The 14,504-nt window shown below is 56.9% G+C and overlaps 1 protein-coding gene across 1 annotated transcript in view; it reads left to right on the top strand.

Annotated features, from left to right (window-relative positions):
- Nucleotides 1-12,510, top strand: part of TG (thyroglobulin) — a gene marked incomplete at its 5' end in the record, with an annotated part of 153,179 nt that extends 140,669 nt beyond the window's left edge. Inside the window, 5 exons of the mRNA XM_081111085.1 lie at nt 3,298-3,479; nt 5,007-5,114; nt 10,523-10,657; nt 11,114-11,304; nt 12,294-12,510. Coding sequence (XP_080967211.1) covers nt 3,298-3,479; nt 5,007-5,114; nt 10,523-10,657; nt 11,114-11,304; nt 12,294-12,403 — 726 coding nt within the window. The 3' untranslated portion in view covers nt 12,404-12,510. The remainder of the gene's footprint in view (nt 1-3,297; nt 3,480-5,006; nt 5,115-10,522; nt 10,658-11,113; nt 11,305-12,293) is intronic.
- Nucleotides 12,511-14,504: the final 1,994 nt, after the last annotated feature.

Below are 14,504 nucleotides of genomic sequence, written 5' to 3'. Positions count from 1 at the left end.
GCCCTCAGAGAGGACCTTCCACACGCCCCCTCCTCTAATGAACCCCATGGCCCTGCGGATCAGTGGGATTGGCTTCTCCCCCAAATACATACTTGTATTTATTATTCCCTGCCTTAATGAGGGCTGTGATTATATCTACTATTTACTCAGCCATGTTTTCCATTGGGGGCGCTGGTAAAAGATGAACATGAGCCAGGATGGGTTCTTTTTTTAATTTATCTTTAGTCAAAAGTATCACAGATGTCCCCTTTGGTTTTTTTCCCCATTGACCCCTTCCTTCCCACACCCGCCCCTCCCCAGGCCTTCACCGCCCTATTGTCTGTGTCCATGGCTTATGCATATATGCATATATGTTCCCCAGTCAATCACTCTCCACTCACACCCCCAGCCCCGCCTTCCCTCTGAGATCCCACAGTCTGTTCCCTGCTTCTATGTCTCTGGATCTATTTTGTTCGTCAGTTTATTTTGTTCATTAGATTCCACATCTGAGTGAGATCGTGTGACACTTGTCTTTCTCTGGCTTATTTTGCTTAGCATCATACTCTCCAGGTCCCTCCATGCTGCCCCAAAGGGTAAGAGATCCTTCTTTGTTATGGAAAACACAGGCTGGATTCTTTACTCTAGTCCTTATTCATTCATTTAGTTATGATTTTAAAAGAAATGGAAAGGAAAATATTTTCATGGGCCCCTAAAGTTGTGGGGGGCCCCAGGCATGGACCCACTGTGCCTAACGGAGAAGGGGGCCTGTCCCTCAACACCCACAGCAAGTAGTAGGGACAGGAGTCAGCCACACATTCATTCATGCAAGAATCCCGCGTATATTCATGCAGGGGCTCTGGGGGAAGGTTGTCACCTAGCAGATAAAGCTCCTGACTTGTGGAATTGGTGTCCCAGGGAAAGAACAGTGCCGGGTAAGCAAATACACGGAGGGTTTCAGGTCTCGGAAAAGTGCTCTGAAGAAAATGAACCAGTCATGAGCGAGGAAGTGATGCAAAGGAGGAAAGTCCTTTGTCAGGGAAGCCAGGGCGGTGACTGTGCTCTGAGGCCTGCATGATGAGGAGGGGCAGCTATGGAGATAGCTATGTGAAGAGCCAGTGCAAAGGCCCTGGGGCAGGGATTGCCTGGGGGACAGAGGAGGCCAAGGGTTAGAAACCCAGGACAATGGAGGCAGTGGTAGGAGAGGAAGTCAGACGTGTCTGAGGGACATGTTAGATGCGTATCATCAGCCATCAGAAAAGTGATTTTATTCTACTTGGAGTGGGCTGATGTTAGAATGTTGTAAGCCAGGAAGTGATTATATTGATTTATCTTTTTAAGTAAGAGCATTCTGGCAGCTCTGTGGAAAACTGACACTGGAGGAGTGGCAAAGGAAATAGATGCCAGATTACACTGCCATGAGGTCCCAGGAGCGAGCACATACATTAAATTGGGGTGAGAGACAAGGTACCGGTGAGAAATAACCAGATTTGGGGCGTGCGTTGGCTTGGCCGTTGGGCATATGAGTTGGGAGTCCAGGAGAGAACGCCTGTGGGCACAGCTCTGGAGGGAAGCCAGGAAAATTCGATGTCACCAAAACCAAGGAGAAAAACTTCCGAAAGGAAGCCGCGGTCAAGCACCGGATGTCACTGAGAACGGAGGGTGATGAGGACAGCGATCGGCTGCTGGACCTGATGGTGCAGTCCTGCGTGGCCTGGCTGAGGGCCATTGCAGCTGAGTGACAGGCAGGGACGCTGAGCAGTGGGGGCTGTGGGGCCAGCGAGAGCGAGGAGGTGGGCCCTGCGCTTCCAGAGCCACGCTCTCTCCACTGCGCCATCGCCTCACGGACGCAGATGCCCACCGGTGCTCAGGGGCACTTTGTCCTGGCAGCTGCAAACCCCGGAGGACCCTCCTCCTGGCCTCTCCCGAAGCCACGCCAGCCGCCCAGCCATCCCCTCCCTCGCCATCCACACCTGACGGGCTAGTTAGTCCTTCTCGCCGCCAAACATTCTCTGCTGCAAAGATGTGTCGGGCGTGGTCCATCCCCAGCTCCACTCGAAGCCCCCAAGGGCAGAGAACTTAGCCCGTCCTGTCCCCCCGCTGCATCCCAAATGCCCCGCCACCTGTCCGCACTCTGTAAACATTTGTTGGAGGAGCAGTGAATGCTCCGCAGCTCACCAGGATGCGCTGAGAGTGTCGGCTGGGGGCTTGCAGCCTGATCACATCCCCTCCTCCCGTTCTAACCGCAGCCCGGCCTGCTTGGAGATGTCCACAGACACAGCTTACACATGCCAGCGTGTCCTGATAAGGGCTTTCCGCTGTGGACACAGAAGCTTGGAAATATGTAAACACACATCCTAGGGCCAGACAGGGGCCAAGGGGCCTGGGCCTCACGCTCACAGCTGTGCCCCTGACGTTCTGCCGCCTCCTCTTCAGAAATGAGGACACTGAGTCCTGGCGGGGGGGTGGGGGGGATGGTCCTCCCCAAGTTCCCCCAGTGCAGATGGGAGGGAGGGACGTGGGGACGAGAAAGGGAGGCAGAAAGAAAGAGGAGGGTCGAAAGGAGATGGAGAGGGAGCAGGAGAGAGGGGGCAAGGAGGGACAGGGGAGGGAGGGAGGAGAGGAAGGGTATTCCCATGTGGACACACGTCCCCCAAGAGCCACCTGTCTCCCCTGACCGTCCTATGTAAAATGGCCCTGCCCTGTGGCTCTCATGCTCCGGTTTCTCATCACTGCGCCTGTCCCCTGCTGAGCTGCAGTTATTTGCTTATTTTCCGTCTCCACCCACCGGAACACGGGGCCCACGGGCACGGGGAGACTGTTTTCCAAGGCCCGGCCGCCGTGTCCCTGTGAAAGCACAGGCAGCCATCCTGCCGCCGGACTGAGGCCGTGACTGAGCCCGGCGTTAGCTGTCCCACAGCCCCAGGCGACACGGGCAGTCCCGGGAGGGAGAGGCACGGGGTGCGACTGTGTCAGCTCACGATGGAGTCTCACTCCCTGCGGGCCAGGCACCGAGTGATGGCCCCACGGCACTGACCTGTGGTCCTCACACCCCCCTGCGTGGGGGCCCCCACCTGTCCATCGCAGGTGCGGGAGGAGGCACGGAGGGCAGCCCGTTGTTCACGATCACACAGCTGGAAGGAGCGGAGCTGGGATCCACACCCAGCAGCCTGAGCCAGCACCCGTGGGCTGGACGCCACATCCCCCTGCTTCCCAGAGAGAGAATTCTAGAGAAGGTTCTGAGCAATACCTGCAGAATCTGACCGGGGAATAAATTTTCCTCTCTCTCTCTCTCTCTCTCTCTCTCTCTCTCTCTCTCAGCAATTTGAGGAAAGTCAAGGCCGGACCAGTAGCAAAACAGCCTTCTACCGGGCGCTGCAGAACTCGCTGGGTGGCGAAGATGCGGACCCGGGCGTGCTGGCCGCCGCCACGTGGTACTACTCCCTGGAGCACTCTGCCGACGACTACGCCTCCTTCTCCCGGGCCCTGGAGAACGCCACCCGGTAAGACCAAGCACACGGTTCCTGCCGCCGCGGCCCCTGGTGCCAGGGGACGCCCAGGGCGTGAGAGAGACTGAGGTTCGGGACCCGGTGCTGCACTGTCCTTCGCGTCATCCGGTCAGTCCCCAACTGGGATGCCTGCCCGCCAGGGGCGAGTGAAATGCTGATGGAGAGAGAGTCGGGCCCAGCTCAGCAGAGAGGACTCCAGTCTTCCCTTAGTTCGTCCCTTCCTTCTCTCCCAGCCAGACTCAGGCACTGGCCTCCGTGGGCCTCCCCGCCTCCGGTCTCCTTGGCAGTTTCTCCCCACAGTGCGGCTCTCATCTCTGTCCCGCCCACCACTCTTCCAGGGGGACCGTGGGATGAAGCACACGGCCTTCACCTGTCCTTCCAGAACCTCACCCCAGGCCCCTCCCTCAGAGCCTTCCCTGAAAACACCGGAGCTGCCCAGGCACCGGCTGGGGGGAGGGTACCTCCTCACTGAGGGACCCTCATGGGTGTCAGACTGTTGTTACAGCATCTCTGCAGGGTGGACTCCTGGGCCCATTTCTCAGCTGAGGCGATGGAGAGTCAGACATGCAGGGAGGGCTGAGTGGGATTCAAACCCTGGTGGCCCAGGCCAGCTGCTGCGGTGGCCTGACTCTAGCCAGGCCAGCCCCTCCCCAGCTCCCAGCCTGGCACTGCCCCACGCAGGGCCCGCTGTGGCCAGCGCGGGCTTCTGAAATGCATTCCCGTCACCCCAAAGGGGAGCCGGTGTGAACCATGTCCACCTCCTCGCCGCTGACATTTGGACTAGAATAGTGGTTCTCAACCTTCTGCCCCTTTAAATACAGTTCCTCATGTTGTGACCCAACTATAACATTATTTTCGTTGCTACTTCATAACTGTAATGTTGCTACTGTGATGAATTGTAATGTAAATATCTGATATGCAGGATGGTCTTAGGCGACCCCTGTGAAAGGGTCGTTTGACCGCCAAAGGGGTCGCGACCCACAGGTTGAGAACCGCTGGACTAGAACGTTCTTTCTAGGGAGAGCTGTCCTCTGTATCAGAGGATGTTTATTTTAGCAGCATTCCTGGCCTTGACCTACTAGATGCCAGTAGAAACCTTTCCACCTCCAGCTGTGACCACCAAAAAAGTCCCCAAACGCTGCTAAATGTTCCCGGGGGAGGGGCGTCATGGCGAGAGCCTAGGAATCCTGGGCATGAAGCACCCTGAGCTCTGTCCTTTAAAACGCGCAGCGCTTTTCTGTTCTGCTCCATCGGCTGCTGTATGTGTTTGTTTTATCGTAAAATGTTTTGCTCCCAAATCGGTAAGTGATATTGATTCTCTGAGATGTTTGTCTACAAGGCCCCTGATCCTAAGATGCTTCCCGTGGACACCAGCGTGTGATCACGGCGGCCGTAAAGCAGACTGGCCCATGTGCTCTCTGCGGGCCTGTGGAGGGGCTTGGTGGCCGAGGGACGGTGCCTGGGAGAGGCCTGGGGCCGGCACAGTTGTCACTGGGCCCTCCTCTGTCCTCCTTCCTCCAGGGACTACTTCATCATCTGCCCCGTGATCGACATGGCCCGCCACTGGGCGAGGAGGGCCCGGGGAAACGTGTTCCTGTACCACGCTCCCCAGAGCTACGGCCACGGCAGGTAAGGGGGCTGCGTGGCCACAGCGGGTGTTGGCAAATGGAGGGGGTCTGACGGCAGAGAAAAGAGGGCGGGGCTGAGCGACAAGTCCTGACTCAATGACGGGGGAACCATCCCTTCACCTCTGTGAGCCTCAGTTTCATCATCTGAAAAATGGGTATAAGAGCAGCAGCCCTTTTAGTTCACGGTACTGCAGGAAGGGAAAGCCAAAGAAAAGATACAGGAAGTGCCTTGGAATTGCAGTGTTAGCTGTTGATGGGGAGGAGGCCTTCATCCCACAGGTCTATGGCTCTGAAAACAGAAGGCGAGGCAACCACCTCATTTGACAGGTGGGGTGCGAGTCCGTTCTATTCTAGTTCAAAGGCTCCTTGGGGCTCAGTGTTTCCATCTGCAAAATGGGAGTGGACGGGTGGGAGAGGCCACGCGCAGTAACCGTTCACTGGGCTCTGCGGGACCCTGCACCCAGGGCCCAGGAGGAGGAGAGCGAGGTGGAGGGCCGGAGCTCCTGGCCCCTGGCTCGCTGTCTCACACTGAGCCTGGAGGAAACGTCAAGGTCATGCCGTTTAGAGAGGCGTAAAAGGCAGTGTGCTCGGTCACCTTTAAGGTGCCGTCCACCTCTCTCTTCCTATCATTTTGGGGGGCAAGAGGCAGAGATGGTGGTCGTGGACAGAGGCGCAGTGTCCTGATTAGAGCAGCGCCTCCGGCTGACCACTGTGGCTAGAAACCCGCTCTGAGTCTTATTAGCTCAGTGACCTGGGCAAGTCACTCAGCCTCCTCGGTGACTCAGTTTCTTCACCTGAAAAATGGGGGTAAGTGTGGGAGTACCTGCCTCAGAGGGTTCCCGTGGTGATGAATGTGTGTAGCCCACGGGCCTGGTGAACTGTAAGTGCTACGTGTCCCGTTAATTCTTGTCCATCAGGGTGCGTCCCTGGCAGCACTCGTGCCTGCGTCTTCTCACCCCACCACCGTCTGGTGGCTGCCATCTCTGTAGTAGACGCTGAATCAATGAATGAACCACAGAAACTGATTTGTTGGCACGGTTCTCTCGCGCTGCCCTGGAGCCGTCGGCCCTCTCATTTGTTCCTGGCTCGGACCTACAGACTTAAAATAGATGTGTGCGCCTTACGTGTTCAGCCATCTGTCTCGTGCCTCTGTTCTGTGAGCGCACATTAGCTCTTCTGGCATCGCCAGTGAACAAAGCCCAGTAAATCCCCACCTTCTCCCTGACCGCCATTAATGCCTCACAGACCAGCGTGGCTCGAGGACGGCTCACCTGCATTATAGATGGGATTTTTGTCCCTGAAATTGAAGGACAAACTCTGTGAGGAAGGACCTGACTCTTTTGAATGGGTAGGGCTCTTGGGATTAAAAATCTACCCAGGCTCCATACAGGATGGGGGACCACTCTTTCATTTTGGGAGAAGTGGCTCAATACAGTGGAAGAACACCTTTTTTTGAGGTCAATTTCATCTTTTCCATTGAGGAGTTCTCTTCATTTGAGCAGGTTCCTGTACCTCAACTTCCTTACCCATGAAATGGGTACAGTCACACCTGCTTCCCAGTGGAAAGGTTCAAGTCAATGGGCATTAAACACCTGGCACATCATAGCTGTTCATTATTGGTTATTTTCTCTTTCGGAAAAATCAGGTTCTGAGAAGAAGGGAAAAAAAAAAAACTTAAAATGACTAAAGACACAGCAATGTTCCAATCCGTATAAGTTGTCTCAACCCTGAAAAACAAAGCCATAAATTCTAGACTGGAGACATTCTGTACACCACCTTCTAGACAGCTCTGTGCATTCCGGGGGCTTTAACATGTCACATCCCAAATATTATCTTTCTAGTTGACTGTCTTGGCAAGTTCGTTGGAATTGGTGGCTGGATTCTTGACTTGGGGCCACTGCTCTGGCTCCGTCCTGTGATTAACGAGATTACTTCCCAGTGAAGATGGAAGTGAGTCGCTTTCTGAAACTGACCACTCGGGTTTCGTGCCGTCGAACAGCGTGTGGTGTGCATTCTCTTCGATCCTGATTTATCGAATAGTTACCTTCTGTGTTCTATGCCCCAGGCCCTCTTCTAGATCCTAGTGATGGAGCAGTCCAGAAGCCTCTTGGAACTAGCACTGTAGTTAGGGGGTGGGGTTGATGAGTGTCCAGGGACAGGGTGCAAAAAACAGACAACACACACACAGAAAAAAGCATCGTAAATTCGGATAATTGCCCTGGGAAGGGGAAAGGGGAAAGGCGTGGCATGTTTGAGGATGACGAAGGCGGCCAGGAGCTGGGGTGTATTGAAGAGAAGGAAAGTGGTTGGAGATTCAGGGGGGAAAAAGACAGGGTTTTGCAGTTCACATAGGAGTTGGTAAATAGTGGCAGGCCAAAAGGTAGTATTTCTTCTGAATATGGTGGGAAGGCATTGGAGATTTTTTAAGAAGACATGGTTTTCAGAATGCCCACTGGTCTTTTCTTTCACATTTGAAACACAGCTCTCTAAAAGCCAACTTTAAAAAAATATATATAACACAGACTAAAAATCCGGTTTTCCCCTGCAATGATCAGTTAGTTAATTGGAAAATCCAATTAAAATGGGGACGCCTGGTCTGTGGGTGAGATAGTCTATGCCGCCCCCAATTCATTTTAATTCTACGCCTGTACACGCGTCTGTCGGCATGGTTTCAGCGCAGGGTGAAAGGCCGGGGCGCGATGCTGCGTGGAGCCCTCCCTTTGAGTTGCTCACGAAGCCGTAAACCCAGGGCTTGCTCTACGACAGCCGCTGGGCTTTCTTGGAAGTGGGGCCTCCGCCGGCTGCGGGATTGAGCTCTGTGATTCCCACAACACACAACGGGCATAAGCGGGTCAGAGGCGAGCACGGGGCTCTGGGTACACGGAACTCCCTGGGGCGAGTCGGTCCTTCGGGCCAGGAGAGCCCAGCCCCTCTGAGCAGCAGCTGCTGAGCTTTGTGCCGGGACTGAAAGGCGCGGTGGGCCCAGCGAGTCCACGGGAGCGTCCACGGTGCAGCCAGATGTCAGCCACCGCTGTGCTGGGCCGCAGGGAGCTATGGGAGTGCTGCGCCTGTGTCCCTTGGTGCCGGGGGTGGCATTGTGTTATTTTAAGTGAATTGGGAGTTCATTTAAAAAAAATTTTTTTTGTTTTGTTAATCCTCACCCAAGGATATTCTTTCCGTTGATTTTTAGAGAGTGGAAGGGAGGGGGAGAGACACAGAGAGAGAAACATCGATGTGAGAGAGACACACAGATTGGTTGCCTCCTGCACGTGCCCTGACCAGGGTCTCAGATCGAACCTCCAAGATACATGCCCTTGAGCGGACTTGAACCCAGGACCCTTTGGTCTGAGGGCCGGCGCTCTATCCACTGAGCAAAACTGGCTGGGGCTGGGAGCGCACTATTTAAAGAATTGGGTGATGAATCCTTTTGTGGAACAGAAGCCGTTGTCCATCCTTCCGTGGGCAGAATGTGAACGTGTGTGAGTTACATGCATCCAGAGAGGCACACTCACAGCCTCTGCGTGGGAGCGACCTGGCAAAGCCTCAGCCCTCGAAATGACCGCGTGGGAAGCGTGGGTTGTCATTCCTCCTGCTGCCCCAGTTCCCTCCGGAGGAAGCCATCCAGCGATGCCAGCGAGAGATAAGGGGGAGCATAGTTTATGGGGATGAGGTCAACGAACCTCCTCCCACGGACAGAGCAACAGGGAAAGAAATCTCCGAGCAACAGGCCCTCAAGTCAGTCCACCCAGATGGCCGAGCGCGGGGCCTCCCCAGCATGAACCTCTTGAACCCATCATCCTTACAGGAGCCACCTCCCTGATGCCAGGAAGATCCCACCCACTCTCTCTCCTCACAGCCAGGGCCCGGCTCAGCCCCCGTCCCAGCTCAGGTCCTTTTCGGCCAAGGTCAGGCGCCTTCCTCCGTGACGCCGTCTCATCACTGTGCTGCCTAATGAGCCCCATGTCCGTGAAGGAGGGTCCCTCGTGTGGGAAGTGAAGGGACTGGAGCTGCTGACTGACTGTCGGCTCTGAAGTGTGGCTGCGGCCCTGGACTTGCTGGACTGCGGCCTGGGCCTCCCCACGAGCCCCCGCCAGCGCGATCTAGGGTGGTGGGCTGGCCGAGAGGTGAGGTGGGGGCATCACGTGAAAAGCCAGCCCCTGTCTCTGCTGGACAGCTCAGCGGCCCTGGGACCGGCCGCGTCAGACCTTCACACTGCCACCGCCCAGGGCCAGTCCTCACGGAAAGGCAGCTTGCAATGGCCGCTTAGAAACGGCCGGTGTCCCCTCCCCTTAAGACGTGGCTCTCGGCGCCTCTGGCCTTGGTTCTCACACCTTCCGCAGAGCCAGGGCCTGACGAACTGCAGGCCTGGAGCCAGCAGTAGCCCTGTGGTTCTGACGCTTTGGGTTGCCCTGGACCAGGGAAATCCCAGCCTCGCTCAGTAGCGTGAAGCACTTCTCGGTACAATTCAGGAGGCCCAGAGGGCCGGGGATGTGGTTCCCCGTCATAGCAGCTGCCACGCCCCCACCCAGCCTCACCCCTGTCCCCTCCTCCACAGAAAGCACACTCCACGCCATCACACGCGCTGAGTCTCGGCCCCAAACACACCCCCCACCCCCCCGGGCTCACCCCGGTCCTCTCCCAAGGCCCACGTCAGCGCGGTTTCCTCTCTGACGTGGCACAAGCTGCCCTCCATGTCCTTGCCCAGACCAGCGGCATCACTTTCTCCTCCTCCGTCGGCACTTTGTAAACATTTCTATCCTTTGATGTCTGTCTGTCTGTCTATCATTAGTTCAAGCATTTTATTTTTTTGTGTTGACATCTTTGCATTTCCGGTTGGACCGCGAGCCCCATGCCAGCATGGCCGACTTCTCCCTCTCTTACCCCAGCACCCATTCGGGGTGCGGCCCAGGAAGCAGTCAGCAAGGGTGGCTGGAGGACCGGCTCGTCCTGACCTCCTGTTTGCCACCGTCCTCTGAACTATATTCACATCCAGAAACAGCACACAGCGTCCCTCAGGCTGCATGGCTGTCCGTTTCCCACAATCCAGGTGCCAACCCAATGACACGGGTCCTTTAGAGGAGAAGGGGGGCAGGGGGAAAAGCCGGACAGAGGGGCATGCGGAGGCCGTGACTCGCTGTTGCTGGCTTTGAGGACAGAGGAAGGGGACTGTGGATGGTGGGTGCTGGGCACTAAGAATGGCCTTCGGGTCGCAGCCAATGGCTGTGCCACAGATCTGTCCCAGGGGCCATGGACAGAAGGTCCATCCGTGGTACCAGCACCGCGTAGCAGCCTCAGCATAACAAGAGCACCGTCTTCATGGGGGAGGGATTCTGGTTGGGGCTCCGTGGGTTTCTCCAGCCGTGCACTGTTCCTTTAACTCCTGCTTCTCCGCCTCCCGTGCTCCCTCAGCCTGGAACTGCTGACCGACGCCCAGTATGCCTTCGGGCTGCCCTTCCATCCTGCCTACGGGGGGCAGTTCACTCCGGAGGAGAAACGCACAGCGCTGAAAGTCATGCAGTACTTCTCCAACTTCATCCGATCCGGGTGAGTGGGCCAGGGGCTGTCGCTGCGCACCCCGCCCCTCCAAACCCAGGGGCCGCGTGATGGACTGCAGGTGGCAGACCAGTGTGCTGGCTCTAGGCCCCCTCCCACCAGACCCTGGGCCCACAAGGGCATCCCAGAGACTAGCGATGGGGTCCCGATCAAAGGACACCAGCACAGAGAGGGGCACGCCGCCTCCTGAGCGTCCAGACCCCCAGAAAGGCCGCACTGCTGTTGCTGGGTCGTGAGCTCACATCTCCCTCCCCTAGAAACGGCCTGGGTGGAGTCGGGGCCTTCCCACCTGTAAGCATTTGGGGTGCAGCCATTAAGGCCACTCGGACGCCTAAGGATGAGTGAGTGGGTGGGTCCTCGGAGACCAGGTGCGAGCAGAAGTGATCCCAAGGGATGAACGGAAAGATGAGTCTCCCTCATGCGTGTGTCCTGCTTCTCCTTCCCCAGGAATCCCAACTACCCGCACGAGTTCTCACGGAAAGGGCCTGAATTCGCAGTCCCCTGGCCCGACTTCGTCCCTGGCACCAACGGGGAGAACTACAAGGAGTTCAGCGCCCAGCTCCCCAATCGACGGGGCCTGAAAAAGGCTGACTGCTCCTTCTGGTCCAAGTATATCCGGTCCCTGAAGGCGCCTGCAGGTAGGGAGCCTGGAGCCGGAGGGCCAGGGGGAGGGCGGGCGGGGGTGGATACACAGCACCTACTGTGTGCACATTGTGCGTTAGGGCCTGTCTGAGCCTCTGGGAGCCAATGGGCACTGGGAGGCCATTAGCACCTCTCTCTCCCATGAGAGCTCACGGGGGTGGGGGGGGTGGGGGTTCCTCTCTGCCAAGGGCCTCCTATTCCGTGGGGGCAGGAGAGGGAAGTGAGAGAGAGAACACTGGGGGGGGGGGGGGGTTGGGAGGGCTGTGGGACAGTTGAACGGGGAGAGGAGGTAGGACCTGGACCCTCAGCTTCGCTGCCCTTGGGAGACTGGTCAAACGTCTTGGAGAGTGAGTTCTGGCCAGGGGAGAGGCGGGCATTCTTTCTCTTTCTGTTGCAATGGACTTCCCGTTGAAGAGCACTTCCTGTTGAAGAGCACTTCCTGTTGAAGAGAACTTCCTGTTGAAGAGAACTTCCTGTAGAAGAGATGTTACGGAGATGATAAAAGGAGCCGTCATAAGGGCGCTAGGAATATCGAGATAAATGCCATGCCCTAAAAAGCATCTGGGAGTGACGTGACCCAGGGGAAGTCCTTCAGCTTCCTGGTGCATGCTGGGAGCTGCGGGATGCCAGGGGTGGCAGGGCCTCCCAGGGCAGGTGGTGCTGGGCTGAGCTTTGCAGAATAATGAGAGGTCTTCATGGGGAGTCCAATGAGAGTGGAGCGTTCAGCAGGGAAGTGACCTCGTCCAATATGTTCTAGACTCTCAATCCCACTTTTACCTTCTAAGACCCAGAGGCTCTCTGGCGATGACCCCGAGTCCTGTCCTGCCCATCGCATGTCCCTCCTGCCAGGCAATCTGAAAAGGCCCCCTGCAGGGCATTCGTGGGGAAGGAATGCCCCTCAGAGCCCGGGGTCTCTTCCGGTCAAAAAGAGTGAGGGAGGGAGAAGTCGGGTCAGGATCGCACCAGCCTTGCCCTCATGTTTCAGATGAAGCCAAGGAGGGGCTGTCAGCAGGGAGTGAAGAGGAGGAGCTGCTGGCTGGCTCTGGCCTGAGAGAAGACCTCCCAGATCCAGGCTCCAAGAGCTACAGCAAGTGACCAATCCCGAGACTTCCACCCACCCTGCCAACCCCCCCAGGCTGCCACCTGGGCTCCCTGTTCTCTGAAATCAGCCCTGGTTTTCAATAAAGTGTCAACATGCAGTGAAACAGGGTGACTCTGATGTGTTCCCTCAAAACTGCCCTTGGGAGATGCCGAGCTGTGGATTCATCTTCTCATCTTACGCGTCTGACTGAGTTCCGAGTCCCAGGCTGCTGTTTCCTCCCCTCAAATGGTTGCGCAGCATCCTCTGTGCGCCAGGCTCTGTGCTGGGGGCTGGGGAGGTGAGAGCCCTGCCCTCTGGCGAGAGGCGGGGCAGGCGAACAGAAGTGACACGGGATCTGGGGACCCGTGGAGGGCAGGCCCCAGAGTCCGACCTACGTGTTAGAAAGGATTCTCTCGTGAAGGTGCTAGGAAGGAGGTAGGAGGCCAGCGAGGCCGGTAGGGGGCTCAGAGCCGGAAGGAACGCCAACCGGCCAGGTGCAGTCTGGGGTCAAAGACAGGTGCGCCCTCCACCGACTCACAGCCAAGCTCCTCCCACCGGGGCCCCCGGGGCCGCAGTGTCCGCGAGCCCGGGACCTCCCGTGTCCCTGCGACACACACTCGTGCAGTTGGTTTTCTTCCCTGTCCCACAGGTAAACACGCGGGGCTTCAGTAAGGCCCGAGGGCCTGGCGAAGGCCACGGTCAGGAGCACAGGGAGGAACAGCGCCCGAGGCCGCGCTGGCAGGTCCGGGCCTGGCTGTCCGTCCTTCTCTGGGCCACCTGGGTGCAGACACATTGGTGCGGACGCGTGGACTGGTGTCTGCGGTCACACGGATGCCCCCTGGGCTCCTGCTCTTCTGTCTGCTGAGGGCGGGGAGGCGGCTTCTCCTTAGACGGCCTGTTTGCTCCTCTTCCACCCGGAACATTCCTCCCAGCTCTTCCATGGCGGCTCCAGCTTCTCAGTCAGACCGACAGGTGGTATCTACTCATGGGGGGTCGGGGAGCCTACTTTCTCTTCTGGCTCCTGAAACCTCTGCCGCTCAGATGGGGGGGGCAGGGGGGCAGGGGGGCAGGGGGGTGCTCCGGTCATTCAGTTGGGCAGCTGCTGAGTCAGAACTCCTGCTCCCGTCCCGTCTCACTTAAAAAAGCATATATTTTGCTTCCTTTAAGGTGGGGAGACTCACTAGGGTGAGATAGAAATATATACATTTCTTGAAGATATGATAGGAGCACAGAGTCCAAAGGAAAAAAAAGGGAGAGGAAAGAGAGGAGAAGAACAGAAGGAGGAAGGAAAGGAGAGAGAGAGGGAGAAAGGGAGGGAGGGAGGGGGAAGAGCAGGAAAGAGAGAGGGAGAGAGAGAGAGAGAAGGAGGAGGAGAAGGCCACTCTAAATGCTAGATGAAGCAGGAAGCCCCACTATAATATTATAATCTGAAATAGATCACGGTTTTAAGCAACCAATGAGCTGTAATAAGACAGACTCTGTTTGATCTGAAGCCCGGGGTTGTCTCACGGACCAGGAGCGTACGGGGCGGAATCCCGGCGCCTGCTCGGCCTGGGAGCGACGTGCACAAGGTCCGATGCGGGGAACGAGTTAACTGGTGTGCAGGTGTTGGGGTCACCCCACGGGGCACCCACGGAAGGCGTAGGCGAGTTTGCAGAACCAAGGAGATCCGAGAGCTTGGACGTCCAAAGAAAAGAAGGGAAGAAGAGGGGTGTAAGGGGGTGCACACACACTCGCTGTTTAAGCAGCAAGTCTTTAGGACGTTGACCGTAACCCACAGGAGAAATAAGAGCGATGCCCTTGCCCAGCCTTGGGCTGTGCGGAGAGGCTGTGGGACCGGGTGAACCGGAAATCAAGGTGTAGAGTTGCTCAGTCACACAGAGGCAAGACTCAGACATGCAAGCAACCGAGGGAAGAAGCAGACGGTTGGAGGAAGTGACTTCTGCAGAAGGGGGTGATGGCAGGCAGGGGGCCCCAAGGGGCTATTCCTTAAGGTCAGGTCTTGTTCTTTTGAAAATATAGGTTTGGGAGCCCTACCTTAGACCATTTATTCTCAAAATCTGGGGAACAGAAACCTGTGTTTCCCATAAGCTTCTCCGGTGACTTTCACACAGG

Source organism: Myotis nattereri (genome assembly GCF_964212035.1).
Source record: "Myotis nattereri genome assembly, chromosome: 17".
NCBI lineage: Eukaryota > Metazoa > Chordata > Mammalia > Chiroptera > Vespertilionidae > Myotis > Myotis nattereri.
The sequence above is the reverse complement of the archived record's forward strand: the minus strand, read 5'-3'. Positions and strand labels throughout refer to the sequence as shown.